Source organism: Glycine soja, chromosome 20 (assembly GCF_004193775.1).
Source record: "Glycine soja cultivar W05 chromosome 20, ASM419377v2, whole genome shotgun sequence".
In the NCBI taxonomy this organism is placed as follows: Eukaryota; Viridiplantae; Streptophyta; class Magnoliopsida; order Fabales; family Fabaceae; genus Glycine; species Glycine soja.
In genome coordinates this window covers 42,688,840-42,707,284 of record NC_041021.1, presented here as the reverse complement: position 1 = coordinate 42,707,284, position 18,445 = coordinate 42,688,840, and the positions used below count along the sequence as shown (strand labels likewise).

Below are 18,445 nucleotides of genomic sequence, written 5' to 3'. Positions count from 1 at the left end.
TGGTGTGTATATCATAGGTTCTGATGGAAGGTTTATGTTTTAATCTCACAAACCAATTGTAGTCACCGTGCACGGGAAGTTTGTGATTCAATCAAAATCTTCATCAACAACAACTATTCATTCAAGTCTTCACAGGTTCTGGTAGATTTGTATATCAATCAATAATAATTAATAAGTTTAGCAGATAGATCTTACCTCTCTCAAATTGAAAGAGCCAGGAATACATGTATTTATCTTGATCACAGTGGGTAGGTTCTCATTGAATTGTGGATATCATATTTCGATCAGTATTGACCCCTATAGCAAAGCTATGAAATCATTTTTTTATATGCACGCCTATTGACTATTCCTGAACAGTGAAATGCAAATTATTATTTTTACACCTAAAAAAAGAGTATGTGATAAAAAAAAAATTAACCTGGGTTCTATAGAGGGATTATGATTTGTGATGTAGTAAAACGTTTTTTTTTTAATCTTAAATCAACCACAGATGTTACTTGAAACCCGGTCACTTCATTTCGATAAGAACAAAATGACATGTTTCACTACCTGAAGATAAAGTTCGGCTAACTTAGACACTGGGCTTTGTCACTCTCCGCGTAGAATCCAACAACACCTAAATCACAATTCAGCTTAATCTATAGCTGAACTTGATATTTCAGTTTGAGTATAACAAATAAATCAATTATCAATCTGGATGATTTCGCATGTCCTTCTAAACTGTTGATAATTTTCTATCACAAGTATCTTTATTAAGTTTATTGACATTTACATTTTTGCTAAAAAAAACTGTGTAGACACTCCAGTGTCCAATGTGAATGGAATTGTATGAATTACCACTACCTACAACATGCAAGCTAAATATCGGATCCCATGCATGGCAATGCGGCAAGGTAATTAAATAATTTGGAAATTTAAATTCATCTGAATATATCGTATTAAAGAATCAAATTAAATATACACCCTAAAGAAAGAATGAATCCCTTAGATATGATATGAAACGTAAAGCTTGAGTTGCAATTTGGTTGTGCGACCTAAAGAAGTATAGGAAGAATTTTTTAACAAAAAAAAAAAAACTTCTAATTTAAAAGAAGTCAAGTCAAGACAATTTAAACTTTGCATGTGATTTTAGAGTACATTTATACTCTATCTTAACAACTATTGAAAGGGTAAAAATAGAAGAAAAAAAATATAAGTGTAGTAGAGTTCATGATGTGATAAGAAAAGAGAAATAAAGAAAAATAAAAAAAATTGGTTGAGTATTTAAAATAATGGAATGTTTATATATCATTAATTGTATGTAAATTTGTATATTTTATTATTTTTATTAGAATAAATAGTCACATTATTATTCAATCACAAAAATCTGTATAATAAATTTGTTGATTTCATAATAATCATTTTTACAATCATACCAGCAATGATTATTTTATTGGCTAACCAATGTAAGTTTCTTTATATTAATAATATATAGAAATTATTAATATAATGTTATCAAAATAGTTGGTTTTACCTCCACTTTATTTGCCCACCTATTCTCCAAATTTACTATTATGTCAGGTGTGAAATTATGTTTGTTGCATGCATAAAAAGAGCATTTTTTATAATTTTATTTGAGAAATCATATAATTTATATAGTAATTCATACAAAATAAGAAAAGAAGAATGAAATAAAATACGTCATATATAATAGAAAGATAGAGGGAAAATGTTCTATAAATTATGATATAAATTCGAATTTAATGGTCACATATTAATAATATAAAAAAATTGTATCATCAAACAATCAAATGATTGTTGGTATAATTTTTAAGAAAATTATTGTAAAAACTAACAATCTTTATATTATGATAACTTATAATTGAATAATACTGTACAAATTAATCAATGTATAGCTCATTTTTTCTGTAAATATAATATTGCATTTTCTTTCTCAATGTACACTCACTTTTTTTTTTAATTGAAATATGTTAACAAATTACAACATGAATATATACTAAGTTTTTTTTTGTTTACCTTTTTTCTTATCTTTATCTTCATTTCTTATCACATAATTTAATGTATTTTTTTTTCTTTATACATATTTTTCTCCCAATCTTTTCCTTCCTTGCACTTAAATCCACCAAAACGAGGCAAACCAGTATTCTTCTTGTACTTGATACCAATTAATGTCTTATTTGATTTGGTTTAGAGGAGAGAAATAAAATATATAAAAATATAATAGAGATTATTTGAAAAGAGAAAAATAGAATAAAAATAAAATAACATGTTATTTTGTTTGTTTTAAGTAAAATAGGTGAGAAATAGAGTGAAAATAACAAGAAAATTAAATTTAAGACACAAATATCATTATGCCCTTATGTGAGTATTTCTGGTTCGATTTTAAGTACAAATAATCTATTTTTCTTGTTTAAGATGGTTATTGTGAAGAGAGAAATTTACTCTACGGATCCCACAGCCTCTGAAATCGAACACAACCTTTATTTTTAGGCAAAATTGAGCACAACCTAAAACCAAAAAGCAATTTATTTGAAAAGGGAAAAAATTAAAGCCACAGGTCCATACCTGAAGAAAAGTTGGCGCTAGCTGTTGGTAAAATACATATAATTAGATAATGTTAATGAATATTTTTAAAATGTTGATCAAAGAATTAAAATTAAAAACATGAAAGTGTTTTTTTACGCGAATACGAAAGAGAGTTATTAATGTGTTTTTATTGTGTTTAATAAAAAAATATTTTCTAATTTTTAATCAGTGTTTTAATATAATAGTATAATTTTAGTTTTGTAAATTAAAATGTGAGGATGAAAATAGATAAGAGAGGTAGACATAGCATCAGCATAGGCAAACAAATCCAATAGATTCACTGGCATGTGATGTATGTAGCTATGTTATTGTGGGTAGTCAACTTCAAACTCGCGACAACATTTGTTACTGAACTGAAACCAAACCACCTCTGACGTCATTTTTTCTATGTAAAAGAATATAAATAAATATTTTACTTGAAAGTTTTATATTTTTTTATATTTATGTCACACACGGATGTATATAAAAGGAATAATTTTAAATTTTCTCTCAACATTTTCTATCAAATATCATGCTTTCTTTATGTGGAAGTAGTAAATGTATTTTATATTTTTAAGACATTAAATATATTTATCTTTTCATTTAGCATTTTCTTCATAAAGTTGGAGTGATAGGAAGGTTTGTCCGAAAATAAGAAGATATATCATTACTCATAACATAAATGAGATTTTATTAAATTTTACAAATATTTTTTAAAAAACAAGATTTTACATAATTTTCTTATGTAGAATTCGAGTGAGAAAATGTATTTTTTTCAAGAACTTAAATACAAACTTTTTAAGTTATTTTTCAATCAAAATTAGAATTCTATTTAGATATTTTTGCCAACTTTTAGGAAATTAATTACTAATGTACATTGATATATAAAAAGAATTGTATTGTCATCAATGACATTTTATCTTACTTTAAATATTGGAATAAAACATTTATTATCTTGTCCTACCTTTTTTTATATAAAATTATATTGTCCTACTTGATTGAGTTTATTATCGCATAATTGCTTTCCAAATCCCATGAAAGATGTGTAGGCTTGTAAAAAGAAGAAGAAGAAACACATTATTTTTTTTACTTGCAAAAAATATATTACTATGTATGATAATATATGAACTTTGATAATAAGTTTTTAAAATATACAATAAAAGCGAACAAATTCACCGTCATATATAATTATTTATACTTAAATGATTGTATTTGTTAATTTATAACTTTTAGTGACTATTTAATATGTTTTTCAATCCAAACTTTTATTATATAGATTGTGAATGAATGTGAAATTCTAATTCAAAATTTAATAGTAAAATAATATTAAAAAGAATTTCATGTCTAATCATATAAAATATTATTCTTTAATTACAAATTTTTATTTAAATTATTTTAAAATGATCATTTTTAAAAAATAATAAATTTATCATATTGGAACCGGATGATGTTAAATTTTTATCCTGTGGGTTCACTTTTTTCTCTTAAAAATATCTAATTAACTGCAATTAATTTTTTTTCCCAAACAAAGTTTTGTTTTGTTTGATCGGAAATGACATTTCGTGACCTAAGCTAAGCCTTTTTCCGTAATTTCCCACCGCCCCCTTGGAATCCGCATCTACATCCACCTTTCTTCTCACAATTTTACATGTTTCGGTAACATTTATATATAAATTTAAAAAAAAAAAAAAAAAACCACAAAGCAAAGCATGAACGGACAACTCAGAACCTTTGCACTTGTTCAGCTTCAACTCAGCTACTCAACGACGCCAAAATCCACACCGCACACTGCTTCTCTTCTCTTAAGGTATGTCTCTTCTCTCTCTTCTTACTCTACACAAAACAACGATCACAAAGCACACACGCATGCACTTCTACATCTGCCTATGTTCTTGTGTGTATAACAAGCTTAAATTTTGGGGTAACGGGGGATTAGATCTTCATCTTAAACGAATGACCCAGAATTTCTTTAGTTTCCAAGAGTTGTTTTCTGTGCCTTCTCATTTCTGGGTGTCTGGAATTTTGTTTGATCAATAATTCAAGATTTTGGCGCTGATTGGTCCTTCCTGGACTTCTTCGGTTTCTGCTTTCGAGATCTGGTGTGTGATAGTTACGATTTTTCGTTGAGGCTTTTTTGTGAAATACGAGTAATTGTTTTGACATGAAAGTTTTGAAGTTGGTGTAAGTGGCTGAGTGAAACACGAGTAATTGTACGAGAGAGTTCGATTGAATGAGTACCAATTGTTAATTTTGTTTAGATTAATTGTTCATTCTCCCACTCATTTGACATCCAATTTTCATTTTCAATGATAAGTTTTGTTTGTTGAGTGAATGTTTGTGAATGTTGTTTTCTACTCTTTGTTTGGTCGTCTTTGCTGTTCTCACATCTCTTAAAAAAAAAAATTCCTACTCATGAGAATCATCGAGTAGATTTAATGATATTTAGTAAAGAGGTTATGGGAATCATTAATTGCTTCTTGGAGATGCTATGTTGGTGATTTAGCATTTTATCTGTGTTTGATTTGTAAGTTCAGGCAAAAATGATTGAGTTCAATGACCATGGACAGGGGTTGTATCCATGGTGGTTCTTGATGATGAGTGTGAACTTCTCTCTCAATTTTCTCACAGGGTGAAGGTAAAAGATTGTTAGCCCCTGCAGATTAATCAGAACTTGTGCTGAAACTTAGTACTGTCAATTATTTAATTAACTAATGACTAACACTGTATATTAGGACGGGGTGTTTGGTAGACACATTCTTTTAGGTTTCATAGAAATCTTAAGTTGGGAATGTTAAATTCGTATTGTTCAGTGGAAAAGTCTTGAGGGTGACAGTGGAGCATGACAGTGGCTTTGGCGGAGCAGATGGTGAGGGTGCACCAGCGAAAGCTATGATGCCCAAGTCACAAGACAGAGGTGAGTGAAAAAATGAATGGATGAATACCTGTTGAAGAAAGGACATCTTATATAGTGTGGAATCTGGCAGGAAAAATGGTTGTTCTGTTATCAAGCACGTGGCAAGTTGGTCATTCTTACACGTGGTGACGTGGCAAGGAGATAAGTGGATGAGGGGAAATGGAATGTCATCATGTGCAGGTCGGGTGATAGATGTCGGTTAAGTTAAGATCGATGGCGGCCAGGTGATGTGAAACCTATGGCAGTAAAGTGAAGGCAGAATATGGCCAGCACACGTAGTTTGGTATGATTTTTTTTAAAATAGTCTAAGGAACTAACATTTCCAGGATTTTATTTTAACTATTTCTCAAATCTCAATAAAATATTCCTATAGAAGGGGGCAGAAATCTAAGATTCTGATGAAAATAGGAAAGTTTTAGCCATACTCAAGATAACATTCTCAAGAATCTTTTAAACATACTAAAGACAATTGTTGAGTTTTAGCCATACTCAAGAAAATAGGATTACTAGGAAACATAATTCATGAATTCTTAGAAATAAAAAAAGAAGACTCTAGTCACTCTATGTACTAAATGCCCTATAAGGAAATGGTATCGCTCCCATTAATTTGTAGAATAACAAAGAAAGTTGTCTTCCTCAAAACTTGTGATGTGAGATTAAGTGGTATGTTCCAAAAGATTTTCTTAAGAAATTGAGTATATTTAGTTATTTGTGAGCTAAAATCTTCATTTTTGTGAATGAAGCACCAGTATCTCATGCTCAATGTTTTTAACTTGAAATGAAATTTACACCTTTCTTAAATTTTCTGGCTTATAATTTATGATTATCTTGTTTAGAAAATGAAATCTGTATGTTTCTCCATCTGTTATCTTTAAATAACGTGGTATTAGTAGAATGGAGACTTGAAATATTGACTGGAAGAGGAAGGTTGGAGCATGAAAGGATGAAAACCCTAAAATACATTAGTGTGATGAACATAAGATAAAACACTGAAGACCAAAGTCTGAAAGCTTAAGACCAAAGAGCAAAGTATAAAAGTTGTGAATTTAAGTTGATCATGTATTTATTTGCTCCAAAGATGTGACAATGTGATCATTATAATAAAAAGTGTCATAAACTGAAGATAAAGACAAAAGACCAACGCTTAAAAAGACCCTAATTAATAAATAAATAAATATATCATTTATTTCCTTGAATAAAAAATGGGGCAATGTGGTGATGCTTATAATAAGGGTTGAGATTTGATAATAGTGCGTTATAGCGCTGCTATAGTGCCATGGTGGAGCGCAACAGGCCCTGACTGCAAGGGGGACCTCTGTAGTCGGGCAGTTCAGTGTTGCAGTTGTAGTGGGCCTGGCGGCCTGAATAGTGCCGCTATTCTGTTTTTCTGAAAATGACCTCAGGGCATTACCGTTAGGGCTTTTTTGAAGGGGTATTTTTTGAAATCATTCTGCTTTGCTTATATATATTTAATGAAAAAACTCTTCTAAAGTCTGAAACACTTTCAAAAGTTATGAAATCAAACTCCTCTAAGCCCTTTCATCTTTCTTGCTACCCACTCCTCCTGCGACATCCATCTCTTCTCCTTCTCTTCTCGGCAGCGTTACAAAAGGGGGAAGAGGAAGAAATCTACAGCTGTCACAGTAGTGAACATGATAAGGAAGAAGATTTGGATTTAGAAGATGGTGATTTATGATTCCTATTTCCTATCTAGTATCTAGGGAACTTGAATTTGACTTTTGTTGGTATTTACTTCTATGTTTTGTTCTAGACACCTATGACTTTTTATTGTTAATTATGAATATCATGAATTTTGAATGTATTTTTTTTTATCATTTTTTGAGAATTTATATGTATATTGTTTACATTATAAAAATCATATGAATTTTTTTAGAATGGTGGCCATACCACTATAATGCTTTTGGGGTTGGCCAATACATGTTGCTATCCGGGATTTAAAAGCTTGCTTGTAATTGCTGTTATCCTCTGTTTATTTCGGAAGTTCTATTCTTTTCATGTGCTGCTATTAGTTTTTCACTCTAATGGTTTAAACTTACCACTGATTTTTGTAGGTTTCTTTACACTGAAATTCAGTAAGAGATTTGGAAAACTGGCATAATGGAAGACAACGATTCTTACATAAGGAGATGGGAGGATCTGGACATAGATATTTTGGTGAAGATTTTTCAGTTGCTTGACATTTTTGAGTTGACATCCGGCATCTCTCGTGTTTGTAGTGCATGGCGCATGGCATGCTGTGATCCACTTCTCTGGAAAACACTAGATTTATCAATGTTAAGATCTAACTTCATCAAGATCCCATTAGAGCCATTTGTTTATGTTGATGGACGATCTGATAGGACGTTAACGCGTATATTGAAGATTTCCCTGAGCCTCAGCCAGCAGAGTATAATGACTTTGATCTTCCATTTCAACTTGTACGTAAGTGATGAACAGTTGACATACACTGCTGAAAGGTAACTTCAACTTTCAAAATCATTATATCTATGTATTGAACATATAAAGTTGCACGAACCATATAAAATCAATACAGACAGGTTGTATACAACCTTGTGGAATATGATATGTTGATTGATCATCTCTACCGTTGAAGCTCACATCCAGACATCCTAATGTTGCTTAATATTGGGTCAATAACTATATTAGGACTAGCTTTTATGAGATTTTTTACCCTGGATTGCTGGAAAATATTTGAAAATGAGTAGGATAGAGTAGTTGTATTTCAATTTTTAGACGAGTAGGAGGGTAACCATTGTTGGTTATTAACATTCCTTCAAAATGGAGGTTGCACATGTAGTTTGTCCAAAGAGTTAATCATGTCCCTTTTGCAGGTGCCCACAGCTCAGGCGACTCGTTCTGCCAGCTTGGAACAGAATCAAGAAACCAGGAATGTGCAAAGCCATTCGTGGCTGGAAAGAGTTAGAGTCCCTGACAATGCCTAGTATAGCAAATCCACCATATATTTTGGAGGAAATCTCAACACACTGCAAGAACTTTAGTGAACTCAAGATCATGGGGCCATGTGACATTTTCTTTGTTTCATCACTTGCTGCTTTTCTTCCAAAATTACGAATCTTGAGCCTTCGATGCTCCATGCTATATAAGGATGTTCTCATTCTCATCCTTGACAACTTACAACACTTGGAAGTGCTCAACATATCACATTGTGTTCTGATGGAAGCCCTCCCAGCTCCTCAACAAAAAAGAATCATTAAAGAAATTGATGTGACTATTCGTCAGAAGGCTTCTCGATTACGTGAATTTCTCACATGCATGGAAGACTCGTGTGTCATGTGCCAACGAACAAGAACTGATGAAGGACTGATTAGGTGGTACAAGTACGAGGAAGGGCTTTGGAAAACAGATGAGGTGAGGTCTCTCTCACTTTAAGCAAACGGAAGTGATCTGATAGTGATCTAGTTGTTACTGCTTATGTCACATTTTCTGTTGTTAAGTAATGCTGCTACCTTAAATGTAGATTCAAATAAACAAAGTTTAATTCTTACAAATGAATGCTGTTGCACCCTTTAGGAGTTAGCCAAATCTTGTAACTGTATATAGGAATAATAAGTTTTGTTTCTGTAGTTGGTTTCATTTTGAGAAGTGTTTTAAATCATGAAAATTTGACAAGACTTATGGTTCTTTATAGAATATAAGGAGATTAGTTTTTGGCCATTCTTCTTTAGTTTCAACATTTACAAGTAGCCAACTAGTCTTTAAGGGTTCGAAATGAGAACATTTACATGTGCAGGGTGAGTGTTGGGGATAATCACTGCAGAATGAGTCAAATACTATTGTTCTTGTTCATTGTCGTAGATTGAAATTTTGCACTGCAATGAGTAAATAGTCCACTCACTGACAGTGTACAGGTTTTTGCTATGTCATTCAATTACATATCAATGTATCATTAATTTTTGTTTAAGATTATCTAACCTATGCACCAAGTATATAGGATGTATCGAATTCTTTTTTATCCTGGGGGATAACTTGATTTAAAATTTATGGAACTAATGTAAATTGAAAAACATTTACCTAAACGAGATAAGTTTTAGATTAGACAGATGAGTTGCAAAAATAAAGTCACATTTCTTGTACCCGACTTGTGTTAATTTTTCTAGAATGGAAGTCCAAAGTCATACATACCAAGTAAGACTTGTCTTGTTTTTATTTTTTTTATTAAAATTAAAATTGAAGTTGTATACGACTTCCATTCTACAAAGTCACAATTTTCGATGGTAACTTCAATTTTAATAACTCCAACGAGAAGCAACAATTTGCATTCGCAGTTTAGATACATTAGTTTACATTCTATATTTGCAGGTAATAGTGGTGAATATTTGCAGCGTATACTTGAACGTTTAGTTCAGTGGTTATTTTATTACAGTAGTATTATATAATAAATATTTACTTACTAAATTAAAATATGAATTTCTTGACATAGGATCCAAGATCTTTTTGGAAACAATACTACTTTGTTTTTGGTATAGCAACCAATTAACTTTCCTCTCAGTCTAAATATTTCATTATTTAATAATGTATTTTAGGAGTTTTGTACCTGAATGTTGATCAACACTTACCATTTGAAGCTGACTCAACTATATTTTGATAAAAAAAATTGAACCTGACTTGAATTCAGTCCAAAATACAGTCCAGTTTTCTCAAAATTTTGCGCTATAAGATCTTCATCAACCAGTACAATGTCAATATCAAGAACAAGTTTTTACAATTAAAAAATATTTAAGGAATTTACTGGCACGAGTTAATTTAAATTTTAGTTTACTCACATTAATAACACGAATCAAAATATTTAGACACAAATTATATTGTATTTTACTTAAATTAGTTAATTAATAGGGTTATTTAGTAAGTTAATTTTATTTAAAAATTAAAAACTCGAAATTTTCTTTCCTCTTTCGCCTCAGCCAATATTTCTATCCCTTCAATACTCTCTTGGCTCTATTCCAAAATTTCGCCTTCTTTTCTACATAATAAAACATAAGCAACCATATATCTTAATTATACATTTATACGAGGTTTTAAGCAAGCATACCAAAGGCCATAGCGGCGCCCCTTCGCTCAAATCGTTCATTTTACAAGAAGAAGAAGAAAAAGAATCGAGGATAGTTCAATTTAGAGAGACAAATTAATTATTTTAACTGCAAAAATAACTGGGAGAAATGGAATAGATAAGTGCAACGACATAAGGTAAGAATATAACTCACAAAAAAATGAGTTCAAGTTTCTAACTGTCTATTTTGTTCATGGATAATCTCTTTTCTTTGTATAATATGTAAGTATTTTATTAATATTTTTTGGGTCATCAAATTTATCTTCACCCTAATGAGTAACGAGTGTCTGACCCTAAGATTTAACTTACCTAAGTTTTTATTTTCAAAACAAAACTAATTTATTAAAATAATCTTACTAATAATTGAATAAAAAGTATTTTTTTTCAAAAAATTTCAATACATATTAATAATATTAGTAAACTAAAATTTAAATTGACTATATTAATGAACTCTATAATTATATTTTCAAATTATACTACTATTAATGTGTATTATATCTTCTTCATTTGGACCCAAGGTTGACTTGAACGGATTTGAATTTTAAAAATAGTACCAATGTATTTTTAAGACAAATTTTGATAACGTTCTAGCTTGTCTCAATCCTTCTTAGTAGATAATATTCTTTTGAAAGGTATTAATTTTTTTTAATAATCATGTATTGGTTCCAATAAAAAAATCATGGATTATTAATATTTTGTATAACATGATATTATATTTACAATGAAATTATTTATTTTAAAATATATACTGTAAAGTATATTTTAATTTAAGTTTTGTTATTTTTTATTTCACAATTTAATTATATATAATGTTAAAATTATTATTATATTTATTGTAAAATATATACTGCTCTCACTCATGATGCTTTTCGCATTCAATCTGAGTGTTTAAAATTATACTATTAACTAACGAAGAATAACTAAAAATATTGAAATAAAATTATAGTTTATCCAATTTTTATTTTATCATATTTTTATCACATGTATCATATGCAATCCAGTATACTAACACTAACATGCTCCATTAGAGTTGATAAATGACTAAATTTCTTAAGTATGAGTTGGATTTTTTGATCTTACTATGAAAAAAATTTACGATAAAATTTATTTTAGTGATTATTATATTTCAAGGATTAATCTCATGATTTTTTATTACGAAAATATATTTATAAGAATAAAAAAGGATTAATTAAATTTTAAGTTCCTCACTTTTTTATATTATAATATTTAGTCTCTCAAAATATTTTTAGTAATTTTTACTTCTTCATTATTTTTTCATCATTATTTTTAATTTCTTTAAAACTTTTTATCCATTTTGAATTCCTCATCTATATTTATTGTTTAGAAGCAATGTCAAATATAAGATAACCCTACAGAGTAAAAATTGACCAAACAACAATTAATTTTGAGCAATAAATATAAACAAGAAACTAAAAATAGGTAAAAAAAAATTAAAAAAAATACTAACAGAAAATTGAATGAAAAATATTGAGAAAATAAAAACTGAATTTTTTTAAAAAAAAAGCTATCATATCCCTATTCACCTCTAATAAAAAAAGAAATCCAATAGTATTCAGCACCATTTGAGCCCTAAATGTATTAATTTGCCGAAATGAACAGTGGGGTTAGGTGCGTAGATACGACAAGAAATTCAAGACCAAACCCTGTGGTCCGAAGATTCTGAGTTGATTATATATATTACTATTTTATTTTCTCTTCACAGCCTCCTCAATTTCTCTCTCTCTCTCTCTCTCTCTAACACGGAGTGATGGCTGTGCAGCTGTGGGAAACCCTGAAGGAAGCCATCGTAGCCTACACTGGCTTCTCTCCTTCCACCTTCTTCACGGTGCTGGCGCTTCTTTTTGCCGTTTACTACGTCGTCACGGGTCTCTTTGGCTCCTCCGACGATCACCATCACCGCCACCGCCACGTCGAGGAGGAGGAGGAGATGCCGCCTCTGCGCCCCCCGGTTCAGCTCGGCGAGATCACAGCGGAGGAGCTCAAGGCCTACGACGGCACCGATCCCGAGAAGCCCTTGCTCATGGCCATCAAGGCCCAGATCTATGATGTCTCCCAGAGCAGGTTTACTGTCTCACAAAACCCACCCCTTTGTTCCAAATTGCATTTTTTTAATTTTGATTGTCTACGCTCATTTTAGGTTTTGGGTATTTTATTTATTTATTTGTTTTGTGTTGAATAGTCAATGCCTACCTTTCCTAGTTGGAGTTTTTTTAGGTTATCCTTCTTGTTTTTGGTTTATATTGTCCGTCTTTTTTTTTTTTTTAATCTTTTTCCCCATTTGTGCTATTTCGGGTGCCCTTTTGTGTTGATGATCAATCTATCAATCTATATGAAACTTTTGAGTTACTTTTGTTTTTGTGAAGGTCAGTTTTTTTTTTCTTTTTTGCATGTGGCTCCTTTATGTTGTTTTTTTGTTCTTCCTGTGGCAGAGAAGATAAGATGCCTCTCGTATTATTAAGGACCTGTTTGCTACTTTGCTTTGGAATTTAGAAGAATTGATTTTGAACCATTCAAGGACATGTGTCTAAATTAAATTCAGTCAAGAGATTTACATTGGAACGGGTGTTTTTTTTATTGGGAAGTGTGCGAATTGACATTTTACTTACAACAAACAAACTGCCATTGTCCGTGGTTTGAGGAGTAAATTGGAAGGTGGGATTGCATAGGTTGAACACGGGAATTATAGAAACTTTAGGTTGTGTTGAAGTTCTTTTTCAGTTTTAACACTCCATTTTGCAACTTCCCCATCCATATTAACTTACTGTTTGCTGGTATGAATGGGTGGAAGGTGGAAACTTCACTGTTTACTTCTTATTTCTACATGTTTGTGTACACGTTGATGCATCTCAATGCTGAAAAAATGTAGTAGTACTCGTAGGATCTTTATTTTTAATTGGCTTAATTTTATTGAGTTGGAAGGTACTGTTTTGAGAGGCTGAGTAATGTGTGATATCAGTGTTTGTCTTTTGTAAATGTGAAATTTCTCTCTTCTCTCTGCTAACTTTGGATTTGTGTGCAATTAGTTTCTTATGGAAGTAATGTTTTTGGGTTATCTCTAAATCAGTCCTGTTGCCTTGGAGTGTCCCATTTATTATCCAAAATCAACTTTTCCTATAAGCTAGTATTTTCATACAATTTTTATACAGTATGTATCATGTGATCTCTGATCTGAGGATTATATGAATATGTCTGTGAAAGGAAAACAAGAACATCTATGCATGTTTTGATGGAAAGTGCTTATTGCCCATTTATTGTCTATAGATACAGTAAAAACATTGTCATTGCAACCTAACTTGTTTCTTCTGAAACTTACCCATTTTTAACCCTTTTATACCCCTAATGAGCAGGTGTGCATATTTTGTCCTCGATGTGCTTCATTTGATTTTGATTACAATAAGCATCATTTGTTTTTATGTTTGGGCTGCTCTAGCCAGTTTAGCTCAGCTGGACTTTCTCGAGTCTTAAACTATGAAACTTGGCCCTGCTCTAGCCAGTTTCATTTGATTGTGATTACAACATCATTTGACACAACATTGAGTATGAACCTTGGCCTTCCTTAAGAGAATGTATACCTTCAATCTTTAAATGGAGATATCCAAGAAACTGATGTGATATGTGACTTTGCTTGACAACATGATACATCTCAATTATTTGAGAATGAAATATGTGCTGATTTTATTTGTTTCTTTATATGTTTTATTTGATAGGGTGTTAACACCCCTTATTTTTATCATGTGGAATTGTGTCCTTCCCAGGATGTTTTATGGACCTGGTGGACCTTATGCCCTATTTGCTGGCAAGGATGCTAGCAGAGCCTTAGCGAAGATGTCTTTTGAAGAGAAAGATCTGACTGGGGATATTTCTGGTCTTGGTCCGTTTGAGCTTGATGCCTTACAAGACTGGGAATATAAGTTTATGAGCAAGTATGTGAAGGTTGGAACTGTTAAAAGTGAAGAAGTTCCAGTAACTGAACCAGAGTCCATTGGTGAACCATTAGAATCTACTTCCCGTGATATTGATGCTGCTGCCAAGCCTACTGATACTGAAGATGGCAAATTAGAAACTCCAGCTGTTAAAAGTGATGAAACCCCTTCAAATGTTGATGCCGATAAAGAGTAATGGCTGAGTTGTGCCACAAATACCCCTGCAGAAAATGGAGAAAAAAAGAACTTCATAGTAAAGACTGACCAAAATGTAAGGCAAGTTTTCGAAGATAGTCTAGGCCACCTCTTCTGCACCGTGCCTTTGCTTGAATATTCAGTCTCATAAATAATGAATTGCCGGGTAAATTTATGTGTGGATCCAAAAAAAAGGGGAGTAACTTTAAGTTAGATCTTCTTTTAGAATTCCGTAGTATGTATACCATTTAAATGCAACAGAGCAATGACATTTGGGGTCTTATCTTACTTAGGCTGAGTAATGAATGATCTTTTGTTTAATTGAATAATACGTTGCTCTATGGCAAGAATAAATGAAGGGTAAGTCTTTTGAACTATGCATTGGTCTAGCTTAGTGACTTCAAGTGCTGTGGCTTTTTTATCCCAGAAATTCCGAGTGAAAATTCGTCCTATGGCATGTATTAAGGCAAGGAATTCATAGTGGATGGTGTGATGTTGCTTTCTAAAGCCGATAGCTCTCAATTGGATGCACTTATTACTTTGGAACTGAAAACTTATAGCTAGATATATATGCCGGCTAGAATGGCTTCACTTTCATCTGCATAAACGTCATCTACATCCAAAAAAAAAATCTGCATAAAAGTCAAATAAAAGCAACAACGAAAATTATGTGGTGTGAATGTCATAAAAGAAAATAGTCTTCGGTATCAAGAATGACGAGTGCCATTGGGACAGCTTTGCGCGGATACGGGAGTGTCAAATGAAAAATACTTAAAAGAGGTTAATTTCAAACTTCTAGATGAATTATTCCCTATTTATGAATTTAGCTCTCTTGATTTCTACGCTCTATATTTGGGTGGGAGGAGCAAGGAAGGTAATTCAAGACTAAGATACAAGATATCCAGAGTGATAATAGGTAAATTTCCTGAGTAGTTCTAAATATATTTTATCTATAAATTAAAATCAAGTTTTAGAGAAGTTTTAATTTTAACTTAGAAACTTCTTTTATTTCTGAGGATAATTATCTAAACATAATCTAAGTTTCAAATTCTCAATAATTTTAATTTTATTAATTGTAAAAATTTATTTACTTCATCTTTAATAATAATGAAGAATGAAGTAAAAAGAAGTATACGATTATTTAGAAAATCAGGAATAAGGGTTTTTTTTTTTACAACAACAAAATCATACTATTCCCATTTCAATAATTTGTTGGATACAATGAGGAATTACAGGAAAAGCATAAGCTTGAGGGAAACTAGTTGAATTGCTAGCTAAGGTGTGAGATACTCCATTAGCCTGGATTAAATAAGGGTTTAGAAAAATTAGAAACTATAGTGATTATACTTATAATTTCAAAAATAAATTTGTAGATTTTTTTTTCAACTTAGAATATTTCTCAATCAAGAGTCAAAGACTAATTTCTCATAAAGATATTGAAATCTAAAAATCGTCCTCTCCAACGTGTCTTTTCAATAAAGCTGAAATTGAACCCTAATAATATGCTTAAAGACAAAGTACTTTGTCAATCTTACAATGATTTACTCAAATGAAAAGGTTTATATGAATTCTATAATATTAATCTTAAATCAAGTAATTATTTCTTGTTGATATGATTTTTTTTTGTGTGTCTATAAAATTGAAAAGATTTAATCCCAAAACTTCGTCTGAAACTCTGAACTATCTAAATATATTTCAAAAAAATAATATGTATTCCCTATCAAAAAGGGATTATATCTTGGACTGAGTAGTGGGTTTCCTTCAATTGTACAATCCCTATTAATAATGGGTTGCTCTGTACCACGAATAAACTAAGGACTAACCTTTGGAATAATTCTTCAAAATCGTTTGATTGAAAATTTTCATCTGATCCCATGTTTGTATTAAGGCAAAAAATTGATAGTGGATGGTTTGTTGTTGCTTTCTAAGTGTTCAATGAGATTCACTTGTTGGATGCTCTCTTTTCTCTTTTTGGAACGCAAACTTGTGGGGAGAAGGGATTCACCTGTCGTTTGTCAACAAAAACCTCGTATCCAGCTAGACGAGCCGGGGAAAATGGTATGTGTACATTAAAACAGAAGAAACAAAAATGAAATCAAATTAGTGTTTACGTATATCTATTTAGTGTTAAATGCTAATAGCGTTTCAGGATGCCAATAACGTTAAGTATGAACATAATGCGTATGTGAATTTTGATATACCTAATAGGAGTTAGTTTTCAAAGTTGATTGCGCGAAATTTTGAACCTCCACACTTCTTTATTTAGTTTATGCGTATAAATTATGAGAATAATGCAAAATCAGAGCTTGAACCTACTTCAATCCAATCCAACCAAGGATACTATCAGTGTATTTTTTTTAGCCTAGACATGATCGCCCTACAGTTGCTAAAAAGATTTGTGGAGATAGAATGATCCTGACATCCTATTCAATTCATGAAGAAATGTATTACAGCTAACATGCATAAGAGATTCCCTCATACTTTCTTTTTTCACACTTTTTAGTTACAAAAAAAAAGAATAAAGGATTGATCTCTCCTAACATTAATTACTTACCATCCACTAAGTTCATATCAAGGAATTGGGACCAATTCTTGAATAAAAATTAGAGTTTCGATAGAAATCGTGGTGGTAATGCATTAAAAATCACAGTGGGAATCCATTAATAACATTTTTTAATAAACTTTTTTACTTCTAATTCTTTAATCACGGTCCTCATTCTTAAAAACCTAATAATTAAAGTTGTCCAAAGTGCCATGAAAATTTTAGTACTTCTTGTACGTTTGTGAATATCTTTAATAGGCAATTCTAAGTGCAGGCTTGAATTTAAGTTTGCAAAAGTATTTGAAGTCTTGTTTCTCCAAAATCGAGTTTGTAGATAAAATTTTACTCTCAAACATAATTTTGAAGGAAAATTAAAGATTATTTTAAATTAATTTTATTCTCAAACCTACTTTTAAACCCTCCCACCTGAAATCCAAACATACCCTGGATCTCAAAATTTATATAGCATTTTGCTGATAGTCAATCTAATCTGTTTTATTGTATTCAGGGACTCAACACCTTCATGGCTGGAAATCATGAATTGAGAGTAAAAAAATTAACTTGAAGAAACCAGTCAATACAGGTGTGCTGAATAAAATGAAACCCATGAGTTATGTTCAAAACAGGGCCAAAATTTCACGTATCAAGTAAGACTTCTTCGGCTTTAGTTGCACTGTTGGAATTCTCCTTGTATTTAAAGTCAAGGAGACAGAGTTCATAATTCCTTATCTCACACGAAACATGCAATCCAAATGCAACAAAAATCTTTCAATATTACCTGTGGACCCATTACCTCTTTAAATTTTTGGAATCAATATTATGTATTTTCCATGTAAAATAGCGTTCACAATCTCTACAGGTGCTATAGATGATTTTTTCTCTACCTCAATCAAACTATCCTTACTTCAAAATACTTTCAGCTTTTCACCCAAAAAGAAAACCACTTTCAGCGCTATATTGTATATACTTCAAAGTAGATACCCTTCTCAGGTAAATTACCTTTTAAAGTGTTTGATTCGATCAAGCTATCGAGCGTAGATTAGTTTTAGTCAATGGCAGATTGTCAATAGAATATTATGCAATAATTAGCTAACATTGTCAAGAATTTAGGTTGTTTTTTTCCTAAATTTAAAACAATAATGTCAATTTCTTGTTTATTTAACAAAGCAGCCTGCATGCCAGCTGACTCCCCTTAG

At 31.2% G+C, this 18,445-nt stretch overlaps 2 protein-coding genes across 6 annotated transcripts; both read left to right on the top strand.

Annotated features, from left to right (window-relative positions):
• Positions 1 to 4,237: 4,237 nt before the first annotated feature.
• Positions 4,238 to 9,175, top strand: LOC114401173 (F-box/LRR-repeat protein At3g48880-like). 5 transcript variants are annotated; one of them, XM_028363611.1, is made up of 6 exons: positions 4,246 to 4,372; positions 5,133 to 5,200; positions 5,376 to 5,479; positions 5,550 to 5,762; positions 7,552 to 7,956; positions 8,332 to 9,175. In XM_028363611.1, exons 5-6 carry the CDS (start codon positions 7,598 to 7,600, stop codon positions 8,888 to 8,890), a joined length of 918 nt encoding a protein of 305 aa, XP_028219412.1. In that variant the 5' UTR covers positions 4,246 to 4,372; positions 5,133 to 5,200; positions 5,376 to 5,479; positions 5,550 to 5,762; positions 7,552 to 7,597; the 3' UTR covers positions 8,891 to 9,175. The 5 variants fall into 5 exon arrangements, with proteins under 5 accessions (XP_028219411.1, XP_028219412.1, XP_028219414.1 ...); XM_028363613.1 differs by having other exon boundaries at positions 5,376 to 5,762; XM_028363614.1 differs by lacking the exons at positions 5,376 to 5,479; positions 5,550 to 5,762.
• A 3,101-nt stretch (positions 9,176 to 12,276) lies between these two features.
• On the top strand, positions 12,277 to 15,084 carry LOC114403086 (membrane steroid-binding protein 1-like). Its single transcript, XM_028365814.1, has 2 exons — positions 12,277 to 12,650; positions 14,345 to 15,084. Exons 1-2 carry the CDS (start codon positions 12,337 to 12,339, stop codon positions 14,706 to 14,708), a joined length of 678 nt encoding a protein of 225 aa, XP_028221615.1. The 5' UTR covers positions 12,277 to 12,336; the 3' UTR covers positions 14,709 to 15,084.
• The last annotated feature ends 3,361 nt before the right edge of the window (positions 15,085 to 18,445 follow it).

Excerpts from the sequence above, each read along its gene's own strand:
- LOC114401173 (XM_028363610.1), top strand. The coding sequence starts at position 7,598 with ATGGAAGACAACGATTCTTACATAAGGAGATGGGAGGATCTGGACATA. Across the intron at positions 7,957-8,331 it reads TTGACATACACTGCTGAAAG|GTGCCCACAGCTCAGGCGAC; the intron begins GTAACTTCAACT and ends TCCCTTTTGCAG.
- LOC114403086 (XM_028365814.1), top strand. The coding sequence starts at position 12,337 with ATGGCTGTGCAGCTGTGGGAAACCCTGAAGGAAGCCATCGTAGCCTAC. Across the intron at positions 12,651-14,344 it reads TATGATGTCTCCCAGAGCAG|GATGTTTTATGGACCTGGTG; the intron begins GTTTACTGTCTC and ends TGTCCTTCCCAG.